This window comes from Triticum aestivum, chromosome 1A (genome assembly GCF_018294505.1).
Source record: "Triticum aestivum cultivar Chinese Spring chromosome 1A, IWGSC CS RefSeq v2.1, whole genome shotgun sequence".
NCBI classification, from domain to species: Eukaryota; Viridiplantae; Streptophyta; class Magnoliopsida; order Poales; family Poaceae; genus Triticum; species Triticum aestivum.
The window spans coordinates 56,577,930-56,599,232 of record NC_057794.1 but is presented as its reverse complement, the minus strand read 5'-3'; the positions used below and the strand labels follow the sequence as shown (position 1 = coordinate 56,599,232).

General features: G+C 47.1%; 1 protein-coding gene across 5 annotated transcripts; it reads left to right on the top strand.

Annotated features, from left to right (window-relative positions):
* Positions 1-13,467: 13,467 nt before the first annotated feature.
* Positions 13,468-17,834, top strand: LOC123189725 (metal tolerance protein 1). 5 transcript variants are annotated; one of them, XM_044602224.1, is made up of 3 exons: positions 14,888-15,412; positions 15,513-15,608; positions 16,218-17,834. In XM_044602224.1, exon 3 carries the CDS (start codon positions 16,218-16,220, stop codon positions 17,469-17,471), a length of 1,254 nt encoding a protein of 417 aa, XP_044458159.1. In that variant the 5' UTR covers positions 14,888-15,412; positions 15,513-15,608; the 3' UTR covers positions 17,472-17,834. The 5 variants fall into 5 exon arrangements, with proteins under 5 accessions (XP_044458137.1, XP_044458144.1, XP_044458159.1 ...); XM_044602216.1 differs by having other exon boundaries at positions 15,513-15,629; XM_044602202.1 differs by lacking the exons at positions 14,888-15,412; positions 15,513-15,608 and adding an exon at positions 13,468-13,693.
* Positions 17,835-21,303: the final 3,469 nt, after the last annotated feature.

The following is a 21,303-nucleotide window of genomic DNA, read 5'->3' as shown; positions in this document are numbered from 1 at the left end:
GCATTCTTAGGATCGACAAAACCTTCCGGCTGCATCATATACAATTCTTCCTTAAGGAAACCATTAAGGAATGCCGTTTTGACGTCCATTTTCCATATTTCATAATCATAGAATGCGGCAATTGCTAACATGATTCGGACGGACTTCAGCTTCGCTACCGGTGAGAAAGTCTCATCGTAGTCAACCCCTTGAACTTGTCGATAACCCTTAGCGACAAGCCGAGCTTTATAGATGGTCACATTACCATCCGCGTCTGTCTTCCTCTTAAAGATCCATTTATTTTCTATGGCTCGCCGCTCAACGGGTAAGTCAGTCAAAGTCCATACTTTGTTTTCATACATGGATCCTATCTCGGATTTCATGGCTTCTAGCCATTTGTCGGAATCCGGGCCCGCCATCGCTTCTTCATAGTTCGAAGGTTCACCGTTGTCTAACAGCATGATTTCCAAGATAGGGTTGCCATACCACTCTGGTGCGGAACGTGTCCTTGTGGACCTTCGAATTTCAGTAGGGGCTTGATCAGAAGTATCTTGATCTTCCTCTCTAGTCGGTGCAGGCACCTCAGGAACATTTTCTTGAGTTGCGCCATTTTCCGGTTCAAGAGGTAATACTTCATCAAGCTCTACTTTCCTCCCACTTACTTCTTTCGAGAGAAACTCTTTCTCCAGAAAGGACCCATTTTTGGCAACAAAGATCTTGCCTTCGGATCTGAGGTAGAAGGTGTACCCAATAGTTTCTTTTGGGTATCCTATGAAGACGCATTTTTCCGATTTGGGTTCGAGCTTTTCAGGTTGAAGTTTCTTGACATAAGCATCGCATCCCCAAACTTTTAGAAACGACAGCTTAGGTTTCTTCCCAAACCACAATTCATACGGTGTCGTCTCAACGGATTTCGACGGAGCCCTATTTAAAGTGAATGCGGCAGTCTCTAAAGCATAGCCCCAAAAAGATAGCGGTAAATCGGTAAGAGACATCATAGATCGCACCATATCTAATAGAGTGCGATTACGACGTTCGGACACACCATTACGCTGAGGTGTTCCAGGCGGCGTGAGTTGTGAAACTATTCCACATTTTCTTAAGTGTGTGCCAAACTCGTGACTCAAGTATTCTCCTCCACGATCTGATCGTAGAAACTTGATTTTCCTGTCACGTTGATTTTCAACCTCACTCTGAAATTCCTTGAACTTTTCAAAGGTTTCAGACTTGTGTTTCATTAAGTAGATATACCCATACCTACTTAAATCATCAGTGAGGGTGAGAACATAACGATAGCCACCGCGAGCCTCAACACTCATTGGACCGCACACATCAGTATGTATGATTTCCAATAAGTCGGTTGCTCGCTCCATTGTTCCTGAGAACGGAGTCTTGGTCATTTTACCCATAAGGCATGGTTCGCACGTGTCAAATGATTCATAATCAAGACTCTAAAAGTCCATCTGCATGGAGCTTCTTCATGCGTTTGACACCTATGTGACCAAGGCGGCAGTGCCACAAGTATGTGGGACTATCATTATCAACCTTACTTCTTTTGGTACTCACATTATGAACATGTGTAGCATCACGTTCGAGATTCATAAAGAATAAACCATTCACCATAGGAGCATGACCATAAAACATATCTCTCAAAAAAATGGAACAACCATTATTCTCAGATTTAAAAGAGTAGCCATCTCGAATTAAACGAGATCCCGATACAATGTTCATGCTCAAAGCTGGCACTAAATAACAATTATTAAGGTTTAAAACTAATCCCGAAAGGAGATGCAGAGGTAGCGTGCCGATGGCGATCACATTGACCTTGGAACCATTCCCGACGCGCATCGTCACCTCGTCCTTTGCCAGTTTCCGTTTATTCCGCAGCCCCTGCTTTGAGTTACAAATGTGAGCAACTGCACCGGTATCAAATACCCAGGAGCTACTACGGGCACTAGTAAGGTACACATCAATTACATGTATATCACATATACCTTTTGTTTTGCCGGCCTTCTTATCCGCTAAGTACTTAGGGCAGTTCCGCTTCCAGTGACCGCTTCCCTTGCAATAAAAGCACTCAGTCTCGGGCTTGGGTCCATTCTTTGGCTTCTTCCCGGAAGCTTGCTTGCCGGGCGCGGCAACCTCCTTGCCGTCCTTCTTGAAGTTCTTTTTACCCTTGCCTTTCTTGAACTTAGTGGTTTTATTGACCATCAACACTTGATGTTCCTTCCTGACTTCTACCTCTGCTGATTTCAGCATAGCAAATACTTCAGGAATGGTCTTTTCCATCCCCTGCATATTGAAGTTCATCACAAAGCTCTTGTAGCTTGGTGGAAGCGACTGGAGGATTCTGTCAATGACCGCATCATCCGGGAGATTAACTCCCAGCTGAGTCAAGCGGTTATGCAACCCAGACATAGTGAGTATGTGCTCACTGACAGAACTGTTTTCCTCCATCTTACAGCTGAAGAATTTGTCGGAGACTTCATATCTCTCGACCCGGGCATGAGCTTGGAAAACCATTTTCAGCTCTTCGAACATCTCATATGCTCCATGTCTCTCAAAACGCTTTTGGAGCCCCGGCTCTAGGCTGTAAAGCATGCCGCACTGAACGAGGGAGTAGTCATCGGAACGTGCCTGCCAAGCATTCATAACATCTTGTTCTGCAGGGAGAACGGGTGCGTCACCAAGCGGTGCTTGTAGGACATAATCTTTCTTGGCAGCTATGAGGATGATCCTCAGGTTCCGGACCCAGTCCATATAGTTGCTGCCATCGTCTTTCAGCTTGGTTTTCTCTAGGAACGCGTTGAAGTTGAGGACTACGTTGGCCATTTGATCTACAAGACATATTGTAAAATATTTAGACTAAGTTCATGATAATTAAGTTCAACTAATCAAATTATTAATGAACTCCCACTTAGATTAGACATCCCTCCAGTCATCTAAGTATTACATGATCCGAGTTTAACTAGACCGTGTCCGATCATCACGTGAGACGGACTAGTCAACGTCGGTGAACATCTTCATGTTGATCGTATCTTCTATACGACTCATGCTCGACCTTTCGGTCTTCTGTGTTCCGAGGCCATGTCTGTACATGCTAGGCTCGTCAAGTTAACCTAAGTGTTTGCATGTGTAAATCTGTCTTACACCCGTTGTATGTGAACGTCTGAATAAAACACCCGATCATCACGTGGTGTTTTGAAACAGCAAACTGTCGCAACGGTGCACAGTTAGGGGAAACACTTCTTGAATTTATTGTGAGGGATCATCTTATTTACTACCGTCGTTCTAAGTAAACAAGATGCAAAACATGATAAACATCACATGCAATCAAATAATAAACGTGACATGATATGGCCAATATCACATAGCTCCTTTGATCTCCATCTTGGGGCTCCATGATTATCTTGTCACCGGCTTGACACCATGATCTCCATCATCGTGTCTCCATGAAGTTGCTCGTCAATTATTACTTCTACTACTATGGCTAACGCGTTTAGCAATAAAGTAAAGTAATTTACATGGCGTTTCTTGATGACACGCAGGTCATATAAAAGAATAAAGACAACTCCTATGGCTCCTGCCGGTTGTCATACTCATCGACATGCAAGTCGTGATTCCTATTACAATAGCATGAACATCTCATACATAACATATAGATCATTCATCATTCATCACAACTTTGGCCATATCATATCACAAACCACTTGCTGCAAAAACAAGTTAGACGTCCTCTAATTGTTGTTGCAAGTTTTACGTGGCTGAATTAGGGTTCTAGCAAGAACGTCTTCTTACCTACGTTAAAGCCACAACGTGATTTGTCAACTTCTATTTACCCTTCATAAGGACCCTGTTCATCGATTCCGCTCCAACTAAAGTAGGAGAGACAGACACCCGCCAGCCACCTTATGCAACTAGTGCATGTTAGTCGGTGGAACCGGTCTCACGTAAGCGTACGTGTAAGGTTGGTCCGGGCCGCTTCATCCCACAATACCGCTGAAGCAAGAAAAGACTAGTAACGGCAAGAAAGTTGACAAATCTACGCCCACAACAAATTGTGTTCTACTCGCGCAAGAAGAACTACGCATAGACCTAGCTCATGATGCCACTGTTGGGGAACGTTGCAGAAAACAAAAAATTTCCTACTCGTTTCACCAAGATCATCTAGGAGTTCATCTATCAACGAGTGATTAGATGCATCTACATACCTTTGTAGATCGCGCACGGAAGCGTTCAAAAGAACGGTGATGATGTAGTCGTACTCGACGTGATCCAAATCGCCGATGACCAGCGCCGAACGGACGGCACCTCCGCGTTCAACACACGTACGGGGCGGGAGACGTCTCCTCCTTCTTGATCCAGCAAGGGGGGAGGAGAGGTTGATGAAGATCCAGCAGCACGACGGCGTGGTGGTGGATGCGGGGCGTCACAGCAGCAGGGCTTCGCCGAGACTACGAGGGAGAGACGTAACGGGGGGAGATGGAGGCGCCAGGGGCTGGTGTGAAATCCCTCCTCTTCCCCCCACTATATATAGGGGTGCCAAGGGGGGGGGCGCCGGCCCTAGTAGATGAGATCAACTAGGGGGTGCGGCGGCCAAGGGGAGGTTTCCCTCCCCCCAAGGCACCTAGGGGTGCCTTCCACCACATGGACTCTTCCATGGTGGAAACCCTAGGCGCATGGGCCTACAGGGGCTGGTGCCCTTGGCCCATCTAGGCCAAGGCGCACCCCCTACAGCCCATGTGGCCCCCCGGGACAGGTGGCCCCACCCGGTGGACCCCCGGGACCCTTTCGGTGGTCCCGGTACAATACCGATAACCCCGAAACTTGTCCCGATGCCCGAAATAGCACTTCCTATATATAATTCTTTACCTCCGGACCATTCCGGAACTCCTTGTGACGTCCGGGATCTCATCCGGGACTCCGAACAACATTCGGGTTTCTGCATATACATATCTTCATAACCCTAGCGTCACCGAACCTTAAGTGTGTAGACCCTACGGGTTCGGGAGACAAGCAGACATGACCGAGACGACTCTCTGGTCAATAACCAACAGCGGGATCTGGATTCCCATGTTGACTCCCACATGCTCCACGATGATCTCATCGGATGAACCACGATGTCGAGGATTCAATCAATCCCGTACGCTATTCCCTTTGTCTATCGATATGTTACTTGCCCGAGATTCGATCGTCGGTATCCCAATACCTCGTTCAATCTCGTTACCGGCAAGTCACTTTACTCGTACCGTAATGCATGATCCCGTGACCAGACACTTGGTCACTCTGAGCTCATTATGATGATGCATTACCGAGTGGGCCCAGTGATACCTCTCCGTCATACGGAATGACAAATCCCAGTCTTGATCCATGTCACCCAACAGACACTTTCGGAGATACCCGTAGTCTACCTTTATAGTCACCCAGTTACGTTGTGACGTTTGGCATACCCAAAGCACTCCTACGGTATCCGGGAGTTACACGATCTCATGGTCTAAGGAAAAGATACTTTGACATTGGAAAACTCTAGCAAACGAACTATACGATCTTGTGCTATGTTTAGGATTGTGTCTTGTCCATCACATCATTCTCCCAATGATGTGATCTCGTTATCAATGACATCCAGTGTCCATAGTCAGGAAACCATGACTATCTGTTGATCAACGAGCTAGTCAACTAGAGGCTCACTAGGGACATGTTGGTGTTTGTTATTCACACATGTATTACGATTTCCGGATAACACAATTATAGCATGAATAAAGACAATTATCATGAACAAGGAAATATAATAATAATGCTTTTATTATTGCCTCTAGGGCATATTTCCAACAAAGCGGGGATAAGGCAAGGCACCCCCAAAGAACTAGAAGTAACACCAGATTCAGTCAAGGTGGTTGGACGAACCGGCGTGAGCTGCCGAACCTGATGCTGTGTGGCTAACTCGGCCTCCCTGCGCGCGCGGGCCTGGTCCACCACTTCCTGAGCGTCATCAGCACCACCGTCGGGTTGTTGCCACGGGGTGCTCCACGTCGTTCATTACTCGACACTGCTGGTTCATCCATATGTCTGCTATAGCTCCGGCTTGGACGGGGGGTCGAGTGGATCCGGTCGCGGCTGTACGAGTACGCTTCCTGTTGGGCCAAAGCTGTCCTCAGAAATTCCTTGACCCGTCGCGTCTCTGCTGCCTGCGGCGAGTCACCTTCAATTGGAATGGCCTCCAGCCGTGCAGCAGCGGCAACAAGATTGTCATTGGGTTGGAGTAGTGACCCGGAGGTGTTAAAGCATCCTGAGGTATAACGGTGTTTTGACGAGGCGGGTCCATCTGACGAGGCTGAACTGGTGCACCGGTCCCAGGGGCTTCTGCCCGGTTTCCCTCCAGCGGATTGCCGGCTCTTGGTCCTGGAGTGTTGAAAAGGTCTCTGGCCTCGAAAATCGGAGGTAAGCGGGATCGGTGCTTCCTCCTCATGACTTCATGCGACGCGCTCTGGTCCAACGTAAGCATGTAGGCCTGTGCGTCTAAAGCGGCCCGCTCTGCGTCCATCCTGGTGTCCTCAGCCGCCAGATCCGCCTTGGCCTGGGTGATCTGTTCCTTTACCTTTGCAATCTTCGTGTTGTGAACGTCCTGATCCGGCGGATTAACTTCCGCCATAAGCACAGCCAACGCATCAAATAGTTCTGATAGAACCTGAGCCGGCGGGCGCACAGGGCCTCCTGCCCCGACAGCCGTTGCCGCTGCTGAACCGGAGGTCGTTGCCGCAGCGGTCGAAGAATGAAGCACTGCTTGTGTACCAGTCATAAATATTCCAACCCGATTGGGCAGATCAGAGGGGTCCGGAATACTGTCGCCATCGGAACAGCCCCCAATCCGGCCGTCTTGTAGCTGATAAAGAGATTCGGTTTCTCCGGTCGATGACTCGTCATCGGAACAAAGGACGGCATTGCCGCGAGATTCCGATCCATCCTCATAACTTCCTCCATGGATGACTCCCACGAAGGCACGCTTCATGGCCGGTTTAACCCGGGCGGATCGCGCACGCTGAGCCGTCTCGATGAGGTCGGTGCAGATGTCCGGCTCAGGACCCGGTTCACCAATCTTGCCAATGAAAACGTGAATTCTACCAAAGGGGACCCGGTACCCGTACTCAATTGAGCCGGCCTCGGGGCCCCAGCCTGCGTCGTCGATGTAGAGCTTGCCGCGACGACTCTTAGTCATCCGGCCTATAGCGTAGCCCTCGAGTCCTTCAAAGCGGCCCTCCAACAACCGGAAACCATCGTGTAATTGCCCCACGGTGGGCGCCAACTGTCGTGATTTTGTCACGGCAGATGTCCTAGAGAAAGGACTTAGTCGTGTAGCCATCGCGACGGGTTAGCTTGAAGGGGTTAAAGCGGACACAGGGACGCAAGAGAGTTTATACTAGTTCGGCCCCTTCAATGAAGGTAAAAGCCTACGTCTAGTTGTGATGGAATTGATGGGGTTTCAATGACTAGGGAGCAAACAAGCTTCGCCTATGTCTCGAGTTGTTGTCTGTTGTCCTTGAACCGCCGCCGGGTCGTCCCCTTATATACACGGATGACTCCCGTTGGCTTTACGGAGTCCCAATACCGGCTCATAGATGTGTCCGGTTTGGTCTCTACTTATTCCTAACTTACAATACAAATTAACTACTAACGCCGGTTTACGGCTACAGGCCTTGAACCGACCATGGGCCTTGAGCCCTCCTCTATCTTTTTGGGCTTTAACATACTTAACTACTGACGAAGTTAACCCGGCCCAGATAGGCCGGTTTACGCCCAGTAGTAATATCCCCAACACATGGCAACTGCAGTTGAGCAACCATGACAACTGTAGTTGTCCGACATGGCAACCGAAGTTCAACGACATGGCAACTGCAGTTAAATGAACATGAACGAGGGTCTGGACCATGACAACTGCGGGACGCGCGGTGACTGTCACGCGGGCGTGCGGGACCACAAGGTACGAGGCCTGACATACGGGGCGTGCGGGCGTTATCTATTTCGCCCACACGCATGCGTGAGAGAGGGGTCGGGAGAGAAAAAAAAGAGATGTGTGGGCATTATTTTTTTTTCATATATGGATGTGTGGGCTGTTCCTCTTATACACCACACAAAATGTGTGAGCAGCCCCCTCTCCACACGTATGGCACTTATTGGCGTCCTAATTTTAAAAGAAGCGCCGTTCCATCACCAAACCCAACCCACCAACGGAAATGATGAACGAAACATCGGAATGCATTTCCGAACGCCGGGATCGGAAGGAACGTGCCTGCCACCAGCTGCTCTGGTTTGATCGGCCATATGCGAATTAAACAAAGTTGACCTCACTCAGACACTCTCCTTTCTGCGCCGTCGACAACAGCGACACAAGAATGTCGACCTACCGGCCGGTACGTGCAATTATTTGTGCAAAAGGAGAGAGTATAGAATTGTGGAGATATTCCATCTCCATCCATCCATATCCGAAGCTTATGCACCCTTGTCCTCTTCTTCTCAGCTCGATTCCATTTGTAGCGATATTCCTCTTTCCTCTCCGACATGATTTGACAGCCCAGGCTTGGAAGGAGGCGCTCCACTATCAGATCCGTGAAAAACATGTTCCACCCTTAACGTTTGGTGTTTGATTTTCCTTTTTCACAGGTAAATATCTTCAAAATTTCCAGTTAACATTTGAATGTGACAATGAATGTATCATTTTTTCAAATATTTTCGATATGAAAAAAGCATTTTTTGACACGCAAGAGCATGTAAATTGTATCTCCGGATATTCCTATCTTTCTCCAACATGATTCTTTTTTAACACGGTACAGACGCAAGCGCTCATATAAACGTGCATACACTCATCCCTATAAACACACACGCACACACTATTTTTATGAGCACCTCCGAAAAACTGAGTCGGCATATCATTTTGAAATTTTACGAAGTCACCGTATGCGGCTCGTAGTCGACGGGGACATTTTCTCTCACTAAACGCACATTGTCAAAAATCTTATTCAGAATAAATGTGAGCATCAGAATTTAAACACTGGTCGGCTGGGAATATCACTGACCTACTAATCATTCAAGTACAGGTTGCTTCGCTCCTCCAACATGATTTGACAGGTGAAGCTCCACTAGTAGCCCGTGAAGAAGAATCCAGGAGTCTCTAGGGGGTGGGTGAGTGCATCCTGATCGGATCAGAACTCGGCCGGAAACGAACAAGGAGGTGCCGAGAAGCACAAACAATACACCGAGTATCGTGCACGTCCCTCTCGGCCCTACTCCACTACACTGGCTAGGTCACTTGCCGTGTCATCTTGCGACGAGCAGCTCAGCCTAGCTGCCACAACTAGTGACTCCATCCTTCCGTTCCAATCACCATCCGCATCCACATCCACATCCACCCTTAGCAGCAGCGATGATTAGCAGGTTGAAAAACACGATCCACTTTATATATGCCAGCTAGGGTCCCGTGACGGCGTGACCTGTATGTAATCTGAGCGTCATCGATCGACCAAACATGTGTCCCGCATTCTCTCCGGGTCCTGTAAATGCATACCGCTTTCGATCTTTGCCAAAAGGTTCGCCAGTGGCTTTCTTCACGCCATGTCTGCCAAAAGGCCTAGTATCTTAAATCTGTGACCATTTACACTTTGTCTCTCCCAAAATAACCGCAACATGTGCTGAAATGGATGAAATATTAGACTCTTGTATAACAGTTGACTACTGACTAGCCAAGGAAAACATGCGTCGCACGTCCCTCTCAGAGTCTCAGCGTGTTAGCTGCTGCATGCCATCTTTGCTACGAACAGCCTATAGTTGGGCGGGTCAGCGAAGATGCAGTGCGTGAGGGTGTTGATGGTGTTAGGGATACTCCGGGCGAAAGCTTGGCTGGTCTTGCCGGCCGGCGGCGTCGACGTCCGTGGACGCCGTTTAACCTCCTTGGAGGCGTCGTTGTGGAGTCCGGCATCCTCTTACACCCTCGGATATTGCTCTCCGGGTAAAAGCCTAAGGCCCGGTTGGGTCGGGCGACAGCGTCGACATCGTCGCTTCCCTCTTTGGGGCGTCGCCTTGAAGAGCTTCGGATCCTGGTTGCGTGCTTCATGGGCTGGACGCTCGCGTCATTGTGGTCGACAGGTGCCCGTCTGGCAATGCGGATGTTGCGCGGCTTCCTGTTTGTGGCAACGATGGCGGCTTCGGGCGGAGTCAGGTTTGCTGATGGTTCTTGGTAGTCGGTCTCTTCCGGTGTGTTCGAGGAGTCGCCGCTCTGGCGCTGGCTCGGCGCAAGCCCAACGCTTTTCTCCTGCAATGCTCGTCGACAGAGTCGGAACTGCCTGGTCGCCGACGCGTGTGGTTGACTGTTTGGCATCGGCCGGCGCAAGCCTCGACGCTTTCCCTCGACGGAGTGTGTGCGTTCTTGTGTGGGTTGTCAGGTTGCCATGTGTGCCTTGTTTCTGCAGGCCAGTTGTGATAGTTTTCGTCCGGTTTCCTGTTTATTAACCGGGCAATTCTCTTCGAGCTTATTTAATGAATCGGGTTTTAAGGGACCGCGTTTCAAAAAAATGGTTGCTATAATTAGTGGCTCGATCGACTGATGCAATCATAACTCATCATTAGCCACAAAGATTAACAAGTTACAACATGCCCGACTTTATGCTAGCTAGGCTTTCGTGAGTTGTGACCTGCGCCTAACCGATCAACGCGTGTCAGGCATTCTCCTGGATTTAGTGCATAACGTTTTGGATCTTTGCCAAAAGGTTTGTTACCAGGAACCCCGGGCAAGACACCTCTTTTCTTTTGAGTGAAGGGCAAGACACCTGCGAATCAACCTGTGGTTGAGTTGGTTAGGTGGACAATGATATCTCCAACCCATCAGGGTTCAAATTCTGGTGCTCACATTATTCCTGGATTTATTTTAGTATTTCCGGCGATACGCTTTCAGTGAGAGGAGACGTTCCCGTCGACGACGAGGTGCCTACGGTGACTTCGTAAATCTCAAGATGATATGCCGGCTCAGTCTCTCGAAGGTGCTCATAGGGGTAGGGTGTGTGTGTGTGTTCATAGGAGTGAGTGTATGCCCGTGTATATGAGCGCTTGTGTCTATACTGATACTCAAAAAAAAAGGGGCAAGACACCTTCAACAAGTGCGTTTTATCCCTAAAAAAATAGGGTACATGTCACCACTTAAGTCCATCTAGAATGCAGCCTCTTAGCCCATATGCTAGGTGTTATTTCTGGCCGTTTCGGCCAAATCTTGTTTGATCGGATTTAGGCTAGCGTCGTTTCACGGGACTTTTTAACAAACGCAGTGTTTTTTTAAGAAAAAAAATTTAACTACGGTAGTTCTCAAATAGACGGTGTTGCGTTGAGGAAACGGATGCCTGCGCTATATATTTTGAAAAGAAAATGTGACCTAAGCGTCCTAATATGCGCCCTTCGATGGTAGATGGCCTAATGCTCGGAGAGATGGAGGCTGTAATTATCACCAATGTACGTCATTTTGGAACTTATTGTCGCGATATATCCTGTTATCCGTTTGGCACTTGGCATTGACTAGTTTCCTCTCAAACTTGAGTGACATAACACGAAGATATGTATTTTTGTGAGGTGGCAAGTTGGAAAATACTATATCACACGAGGTGGTTAAGGCGAACCCGACTAATCGCTCGGTCGATTTCGACGGGTTCTCCAATCCGGTGGCTGTGACTAGGCTAAGGATACTGATGATGGCCAAAAATACGACGGAATAAAAAAATAAACAAGGATGATAGAAGCTACGACGAGCAATCGGGTCAAGTACATTTTGCCTGGCGCGGCCTTGCTAGACATAAAAATGAATCTATGTGTCATGCCACGTAGGCCTGGCAGGTGGGCCACCATGTTAGTTGCATGACGAGTCTAAAATGTGATATTTCCTCCACTCAGGGCCTTTTTGATTCACAGGATTGTCAAAATGAAGGAATAGGAAAAATGCAAGAATTGGGTGACATGTCCCATAGTATCCTACAGGATTTGAAAGAATGTTTAATAGCATAGAAAAAACAAAGGAATTTTACAAAGAGGTTTGAATGGATGGAAATTTTCCTCCAAAATGTAGTACAAATGGATCATATGAAAAAATTCCTAAGAATGCCAATCCTACGAATCAAACGAGCATCACAGGAAAAATTCCTAAGGGTTTAAATCCTCCAAAAATCCTATGCAATTCCTTTGAATCAAAGGAGCCCTCAGGGTTAAAAGGCTAGCAAGCCAAACTGTAGCACAAAGCCAATCACCCATAGAACGAGTGGGGACGAAAGAAATCATGCACCACAACTCGGTCTTACACATTTGGATCCTGCTCGGTGACCCTCCGGCCCTTTAACCTCGAACGAAAGGAGTACATTGCGTCAATACGTTTCTTAAATGAGATACATCATGACAAAATTCTTATATAGGGTGGCGAGTAGTATACCATCTCTACAAAAGCGAGACTCACAATTCACTAATATCAAATCTTCTCATAAATATTATTTCCCTTCTTCTTCATTTATGACACTGGTGAGTTGAAGATGGCGACGATGCGAAATGCGCATGACAAATGGTTGGGAGTAATCAATTCCATGGCTTTTCCCTCTAAAAGTAAATCAATGTCACTGTTTCCCCTCATATTTGTTTTTAGGAAATGGGACTGGCATTAGCTCCCAACGTGATCACACTCTAGTTATAGTTGGGTAAGATGTCCGAACCCCGTAGGGTGATCCCGGATAAAAGCAAACAACTAATAATAAGGTCACCGAGGAGTAACCAATCGAGGGAATGAACGAGGAAGACCGATCACCAAAAAAAAAGAGTTTCCGATGTTAGGAGGAATTCCTTTAATAACTAAGCATGATTTTAAATAGCAAAGCTAGATTTGTTAGGATTGGTACCTTTGGCAGCGATACCTTTGAAAATCAGTACCTTGGTATTAGCGCATCCTGAGACCGGACTCGAAGGGCGTAAAACGACCGGCCCAGCAGGGAGTTAAAGTATAAGGTTAAGATGGAGGAGGGTGATGAAGAAAAAAAAAGGTCCCTGGTGGTGGCGAGTCAAAGTTGGCAGCATATGTGATCATTTGGAGTCAAGGTATCATGTTTAAGATGGTCGGGATGAAGAGGTTAACCACAACCAGAATCAAAAACGTCTATTTTTGCTCAAAAAAGGGAAGGAAAAAAAAAAGGCAACGACGCTTACGGCCACCATATCAGAGGGAATGTTATGGCGTGACATCCACGACGACACCAAGGGTAGTGTGAAAAGCAGATAGAGTCAAGGTTGGATGTACAATTTAAATTGAATTTCAAACGAAATCTGGATTTGAAGTCAAACATCCATGGCTCGCAAATCCGGAAAGAGCTGATGCTGCTGACAATTTCCACCCTGCGCGGCGTGGGTTGCCTCCTTTTCGTTTCAAAACTTTTTTTATTCGAACTTTTCTTTCCGAACCTTGCCTTGCGGTTTTAGCCAGGTTTGTGTCAGCACGCCGTAAAGAAACCCCTTGCCTGTTTCGTTCGTGTCAGCTGGGCTTATAAAACGAGATCCGCACGGCACCCGTCCACCCGACCCATCCCTCCTCCTACCAGTCCGCCTCCTCAACCCCGCCGACGCCCGCGCGTGAAGATCGCCCGCCACCTCCCGCCGCCCTCCGCGCTCGTGGGGCTCGCCGGCCGGCCGCCGGCGTCAAGATCAAATACGGGTAAACCAACCAATCTCCCGCTCCAAGCATCGACCCAACATTTCTCCTTCCCCAGTTCCGTAGATGCCGACATCCGTTCAAGAGATTTTTCCGTCGTCGTTTATGGTACTGTGCGTTTCCTTCTTCTTTTCTGTCGTCGCGGACGTTCTCGCTCCTTCCACCTCGTTCCCGTCGACCGTCGACCCCCTCCTCCCCTTTCCCCGCGTCCACGTCGTAGGGCGGCGGCGCGGCTGCGCCAAGAAAGGGGTTGGTTGGGGCGCAAGGTTCCCGACCCCGGCGGCGCGGAGCCGTGCGAGATCCTCTTCCTTCCTCCCGCCGCTCTGGTCGCCCGACGAACCAAATGCGCACACACGATTCGCCATCATCATCATCTCTGACGCTGCTTTCTTTGAACCTCCACTACTACTAGTAGTCCCACCTGCCCTTTCTCCGCCGCTGCTGCGTTGGCGAATTTCAAGTTTTCCCCGAGCATTGACTGGATTACAGCCCAAATCAGTTTTGGTTTTAATTAATGCGGCCAAACTCCATAACGTGCGTCGGTGTCACGTACACTGTTTTGAATGAAAACATGCCCGTTTCGTTGCAAATTTTTTTAACCGCCAAGTAAAATACTGCACGAAGCTGTTTTTTTGGGTGTTGATTGACACGGTAAACCGTGCGTGTGAGGGAGAATCCAGCTAGGGATCGAGCGGGATATCCCTCTTCGCCTCTTCGGCACAAAATTACCGGACTACCCTTCCGCTCGCCCCCTTTTCGGTCGCATCCCCTCGCGACTCACGCCTCTCTCCTCTCCACACTTCGCCGTCCCCACGAACCGCCTCCCTCCCTCCCTCCCTCCCGTCGCGTCTCCCAAACTCCCTGGCGGCGGCGGCACCGCTGCTCCTGCCGAGGCTCCGGCCATCCCCATCCAGGTTAGAGCCTCCCCCAGCCTCTCCCCCTCTCTGATTGCCCCCGCCGGAACTAAGGATTGTCCCGTGGATTGATTTTCTACTCCGCTCCGCTCCGCCCCGTTCCCACCAATGGACCCTCCATGGCGAGAGGATTTACCGATTCCATCCCGTCTCGTGCGGCTCCTGCGCGCCTCGGTTCCCCCGTGGCGTCTCTGCGGCGATTTTGTTTTCAGTTTCTGCTGTGGGTTTCAGTCACCGGTGATTGTGGACGCGGCCGGGGTTGGATCGGGGCGGTTCGGGTCAGGGATTGCGGGAAGAAAATTCGAAGGGTGCTACTGCTAGTCTATCTAGCATCCTGATGGGAGGAATTGGATCGCGGGTCGCTGTCTCCGTGGCCCGTGCCGCGCATGTTATTTTTCCTTGTTGGTTTCTGCGTCGGGTCCTTGCGACGCGATTCCATTGGTCTGCAGGTGGTGGCCGACAGGCCGAGTTCGTTGGGGACGTGCTCGCTTGGCAGCGAGCGGCGTGCCGTGGCGGATTAATCAATCACTTCGGCTCTGTTTGTTGGCCTCCTTCGCGTCAAGTACTTATCCATCGCAGCTGCCCCTACTAGCCTAGCCTCCCGTGGTGCCAAACTCCAATTTGTGTTCGCTTTTTTCCGTCATTCCGCGCAGCATCTTGTGACCCGGATAATATCCGTTTCTGAATTAGCTATGTCTACTGCCAGATTGGTGAATATTCGGGTAGAAGAGGCATCTTTTTTTTCTGCCACTGAATGCCGGGTATCTGGTTGATGTCAATTTGATTCTTCTGTGGTTTGGGGGCCGAGGTAGATATCTGTGTTCTTATGCTTGTTTGCAGATTAGTACTGCTGATGTTTGTGTGGTCTTGCCGGTTTACTGTTGTGACTTGTGATACTTCTCGTTCAGGGTTTTTTAGGTGTGATCGAATCTGCAAGATAGGGACTGCTGAGAACCAATTAGTAGTGCAGTGCCCGCACAGTGATTTTCTTCTGCGACCAGACCGTCAGTGTTTTTGTTTAAGTTGTGCGTCTCTGTTTCATATTGTAAACTTAGGTTAATGCACTTTCTGCTCAGCTTTGGCCACTTGGGTTACTCTGCTCCGTGTTGTTCACATAAAGGTGGAAAGATAGTCTTATCTGAAATCGCTATTGTTAGTTCGTAGGCATATGTTGTTTGGCTAGCAGGCTCCAGATTCCTGCCATGTTTTGCAAACCTACTGAATATTGACTTTGCCTTCGCTGACCTTTTCATAGCTGATGACATCCAATTTATCAATTAGGATGTGGTCCAGGCGTACCATTTTTATGAACTGCATGCTAAAATATGGTAGATATGTTATCCTCTGTGGATTTCGATCTTAATGACTGTCATGTTTGCAAATATCCCCTTTGGATCGTGATCTTTATTGACTATTATTTTATGAATATTCTCACAAGTTTTACCTTCCACTTCTACTTGTGATAGTATTTTTTTCACATGTGGTCACTTCATTTTTCGCACTATTTAGTAGGAACTACACACAAGATTTTTTTTCTTCTTATTATAGCATCTTGTATTAGTAGATCTAGAATCATTATTGTACTTGTGTATTGACTCAGTTGTTGTTTTTAGATGGACAGCCATAATTCTACACTGCTCCATGTTCCTGAAGTAACCATGGACATCTCATCCGCTTCTGGAGCAGCTGGGAACAAAGTTTGCAGAGGTGCTGCTTGCGACTTTTCTGATGCCAGTAACACCTCGAAAGATTCAAAGGAGAGGTCTGCATCCATGAAGAAGCTCCTAATTGCTGTGATCCTTTGTGTTATATTCATGGCGGTTGAAGTGGTTGGAGGCATCAAAGCAAACAGTCTTGCAATCTTGACTGATGCTGCCCATCTCCTTTCGGATGTTGCAGCCTTTGCCATATCTTTGTTCTCCCTATGGGCAGCTGGTTGGGAAGCGACACCTCAGCAGTCATATGGATTTTTCCGTATAGAGATTCTTGGGGCATTGGTTTCCATTCAGCTTATATGGCTCCTTGCTGGCATACTTGTCTACGAAGCTATTATGAGGCTCATTAATGAAAGCGGCGAGGTACAGGGCTCCCTCATGTTTGCTGTATCAGCTTTTGGTTTGTTTGTTAACATCATAATGGCAGTGTTGCTTGGTCATGACCATGGGCACGGTGGACATGGGCACAGCCATGGACATTCACATGACCACGATCATGGTAACTCAGAGGATGACCATTCCCATCATGGAGATCATGAGCAGGGCCATGTACATCACCATGAGCACAGCCATGGTACTTCTATTACCGTTACAACTAATCATCACTCTCATTCGAGCACTGGACAACATCAGGATGTTGAGCAACCATTGCTTAAACATGATGGTGATTGTGAGAGTGCCCAGCCTGGAGCCAAGCCTGCTAAGAAGCCTCGTCGCAATATCAATGTTCACAGTGCCTATCTGCACGTAATTGGGGACTCCATCCAGAGCATTGGCGTAATGATTGGAGGGGCTCTCATCTGGTACAAGCCCGAATGGAAGATTATTGATCTCATATGCACCCTCATCTTCTCTGTGATTGTACTGTTCACCACAATCAAGATGATCCGGAACATACTTGAGGTCCTTATGGAGAGCACGCCCCGCGAGATTGATGCCACCAGGCTTGAGAGTGGTCTCCGTAAGATGGAAGGTGTGATTGCTGTCCATGAGCTGCACATCTGGGCTATCACAGTGGGGAAGGTGCTCTTGGCATGCCATGTGACGATCACGCAGGATGCGGATGCTGATAAAATGCTTGACAAGGTCATTGGGTACATCAAGGCAGAGTACAACATCAGTCATGTGACCATTCAGATTGAGCGAGAGTAAGGCACATGTCAGGTAGTTGGGGATAAAGGTGTGTGCCTGTTAACGGTCTATCATCTTAATGACGGTTAATGTTAGACTTGCACTTGCAAAGGCGTTGCAGGTTCATCTAGCTGTTGCCTTTGGTGCTGGAGAAATATTATATGTATGCGTTTTCGTTAGCCCATTAGTTGAATGAACTATTAATCGGGTGGTGCAGTTGTTTGTATTCACATGGATGCAATTTCCAGACAATTTTTGAGCCCCTTGTGAGTTTATCAACCTGCATGTGTAGTTTCAGCGACACCCTTTCTTAGCACTTTATGTAAAGATCTGCTATGGTTATGGACAGTGGGTATGGATGTTATCCAGTTTCTGTTCGCTTTACTAAGTTGCCTCCAGCAGTTTTTATGTGTGAATTTGCACCCTGTGCCATTGTGTGCTTTCTGTCAGGGAATGTAGGTCATCATGGTGCCTAAAATGAAATGCACTGCTGCGAGTTTATCTTGCAGTCCATTTCATAAGTTTTGATGTGACAGAATTTGGAAAGTTTTCTAGCTATTTTCCTTTTAATGCATCCATTCCACTATCGCACATAGAAAGGAGCAAAGCGAATTCGTTCATAGTTTTCTCATTACTTGACTTTCAATTTCTTTTATTTCTTTTTAGCATGTTTTACTGTTTGGATTTTGACATTCTAACATTTTTCGTCGAATACAAATTTCCGTCTGGCACACTGTTTTTAAGCATTGTCATTCTCACACTGGAGGTCAGCTGCTAAATATTTTTACTCTGCTCTTAGTTTAACATTCCAGTTTGGTCCTACAGTCGCAAAGCTTTCACGGCACAAATGTTTGATTCAGCAGCTTGCACATTTTTCCTGTATATGCCATTTTAGCTTGCACAGTAGTTGATTCAGCAGTTTGATTTTACTTTATACTACAAGTTTTGCTTGCACATAAGTTCGATTGGTCAGACTGTCCAAGCTGCAGGTTCAGTTTCAGTTTGCAAGTCCTTTATGGTCTTGCTGGTAACTGATCCATAGCGCCACATCTTGTTCAAATTTTGAGCAACACAAATCTAGCATCGTACCTTTTGATTTAAGTAATTATTATATTGAGATGGCAACCTCGAATCCTCTTATGACATCCATTTTGTATATGACATTTAATGTGTAGCCTTGCATCTTTGGTATAGCTTTGAGCGCAATTCGACCCGATTTCACTGCACACTCGGGTTCACCAAAGAACAGGGCATGTTATCAGCTGGAGACGGTTACCCTCTATGTGCCTCGTAATTGCACTGCATTCCAGTATTATCTGCGTGTTGGTAGCCCCAGAGCCAAGGAACCAAAATAGTCACATATCATTTAGGATTTAAGATAGACTGGTCTACATCATATTCCCCAGCATTCCTGCTTCCTTGGGGACAAGATGACAGGTGCATCAGCAACCCAATACATCACTCTCGATCTACGATTATCTCAGCGAATTGAAGTAGCAAGGACCCCGTTTCAAAAAAAAAGAGTAGCAAGGATCGATTACAAGCTCGAACTCGGGATACAGAAATGGGGAGCGAGAGGTAGAAGAAGAAGAAGCTGCCATGCCGTGATCCACTAGATCGATTGTTCGTTGCTGTTGTTGTGTGTATATGCGTGTGTGTCGGATCAGTTGAATTCCTCGGCCTGAAACGATCAGCTAATGAGGCACAGGATGTGCCTTTTATTTATGTTCCAAACCCAGGGCAGCACAACTTCTGGAGCTAGATTAGGGGATTGTTGCAGTTTTTCTGTACTTATGTAGGGGGGTTTCTGCAAATTCCGCAGGATGGGGGTGTCCACACTCTATCCTGTACCTACATATTCCAACCAACGGCTGTGATGTGGCTGGTGCAGCCGGAGTACTCCATGCCTGGGAGTACAAGATATGCTCTCCCTTGCATCCTCCCAGGCCCATGCGTTGGTCCAGGGACAAGCCAATGCCGCCTGGATCCCATTGCATTCCATGTTCTTGAACCTGGTCAGATTCACGGTGGTAGACAAGGACAGGGTAGACTTCAGCGATGTAAACAGTAGTTGTGGCGAAGGAGACCCAATAGAAGGAGATGTCGAGGAAGTAGTCACTTTCAGCAGGGTCTTGGCTGATGGAATTTTGCTTCGGATTGGCGTGGTTGAAGTAGTAGCTGCGTCCGAAGCAAAGCGTTGTCAAGGATCCGCTTCATTCATTCCCTTACTAATAAATCCAATTCATCGCTAATGGCGAGATAGTTATCGACAAAGCAAAAATGAACCTATTGACATAGAATGCAATCGAAATAGAGACAACTAGGCGAAAAAAAAGATTATTTGGTATTTACCAATTTTAGACTAAGCATAAATTCATTTGGAAAGAAAAAGGGAACTCGCCATATTGCCCCATTACAGGTATGTTACGCCAGAAAGTTCCTCAATCCTCGGAAATAGTTAGAATAGGAAAGCTCTCCTCGAAATGATAAAGAATCTGGTACACTCGAATTGTGTTATTTAAGTGCTTATTGCTTGCCAAAAATCCGAAGAGTGGCGCGCTAACGCGGCTCGCTTCGCTTTTCGACGTGGAGCTCGTTGCCTGTGAAAAAAAAAACAATTTCATCATTTTCCTTCGCTGGGGCTGTCACGCAAGGGCAGAGCCAGTAAATTTTGCTAATAGGTTCGCTAAGGATTTGAGTATAAATTAACTATTGTATGCGGTGGCAGAGTTTGCTATAAATTTCCAATATAAGCTTGCCGAAAAGATATCTAATCCAAGGCTGGGGACTAATGGCGAGATAGTTATCGACAAAGCAAAAATGAACCTATTGACATAGAATGCAATCGAAATAGAGACAACTAGGCGAAAAAAAGATTATTTGGTATTTACCAATTTTAGACTAAGCATAAATTCATTTGGAAAGAAAAAGGGAACTCGCCATATTGCCCCATTACAGGTATGTTACGCCAGAAAGTTCCTCAATCCTCGGAAATAGTTAGAATAGGAAAGCTCTCCTCGAAATGATAAAGAATCTGGTACACTCGAATTGTGTTATTTAAGTGCTTATTGCTTGCCAAAAATCCGAAGAGTGGCGCGCTAACGCGGCTCGCTTCGCTTTTCGACGTGGAGCTCGTTGCCTGTGAAAAAAAAAACAATTTCATCATTTTCCTTCGCTGGGGCTGTCACGCAAGGGCAGAGCCAGTAAATTTTGCTAATAGGTTCGCTAAGGATTTGAGTATAAATTAACTATTGTATGCGGTGGCAGAGTTTGCTATAAATTTCCAATATAAGCTTGCCGAAAAGATATCTAATCCAAGGCTGGGGACTAATGGCGAGATAGTTATCGACAAAGCAAAAATGAACCTATTGACATAGAATGCAATCGAAATAGAGACAACTAGGCGAAAAAAAGATTATTTGGTATTTACCAATTTTAGACTAAGCATAAATTCATTTGGAAAGAAAAAGGGAACTCGCCATATTGCCCCATTACAGGTATGTTACGCCAGAAAGTTCCTCAATCCTCGGAAATAGTTAGAATAGGAAAGCTCTCCTCGAAATGATAAAGAATCTGGTACACTCGAATTGTGTTATTTAAGTGCTTATTGCTTGCCAAAAATCCGAAGAGTGGCGCGCTAACGCGGCTCGCTTCGCTTTTCGACGTGGAGCTCGTTGCCTGTGAAAAAAAAACAATTTCATCATTTTCCTTCGCTGGGGCTGTCACGCAAGGGCAGAGCCAGTAAATTTTGCTAATAGGTTCGCTAAGGATTTGAGTATAAATTAACTATTGTATGCGGTGGCAGAGTTTGCTATAAATTTCCAATATAAGCTTGCCGAAAAGATATCTAATC

Coding starts and splice junctions, on each gene's coding strand:
- LOC123189725 (XM_044602202.1), top strand. CDS start 16,218: ATGGACAGCCATAATTCTACACTGCTCCATGTTCCTGAAGTAACCATG.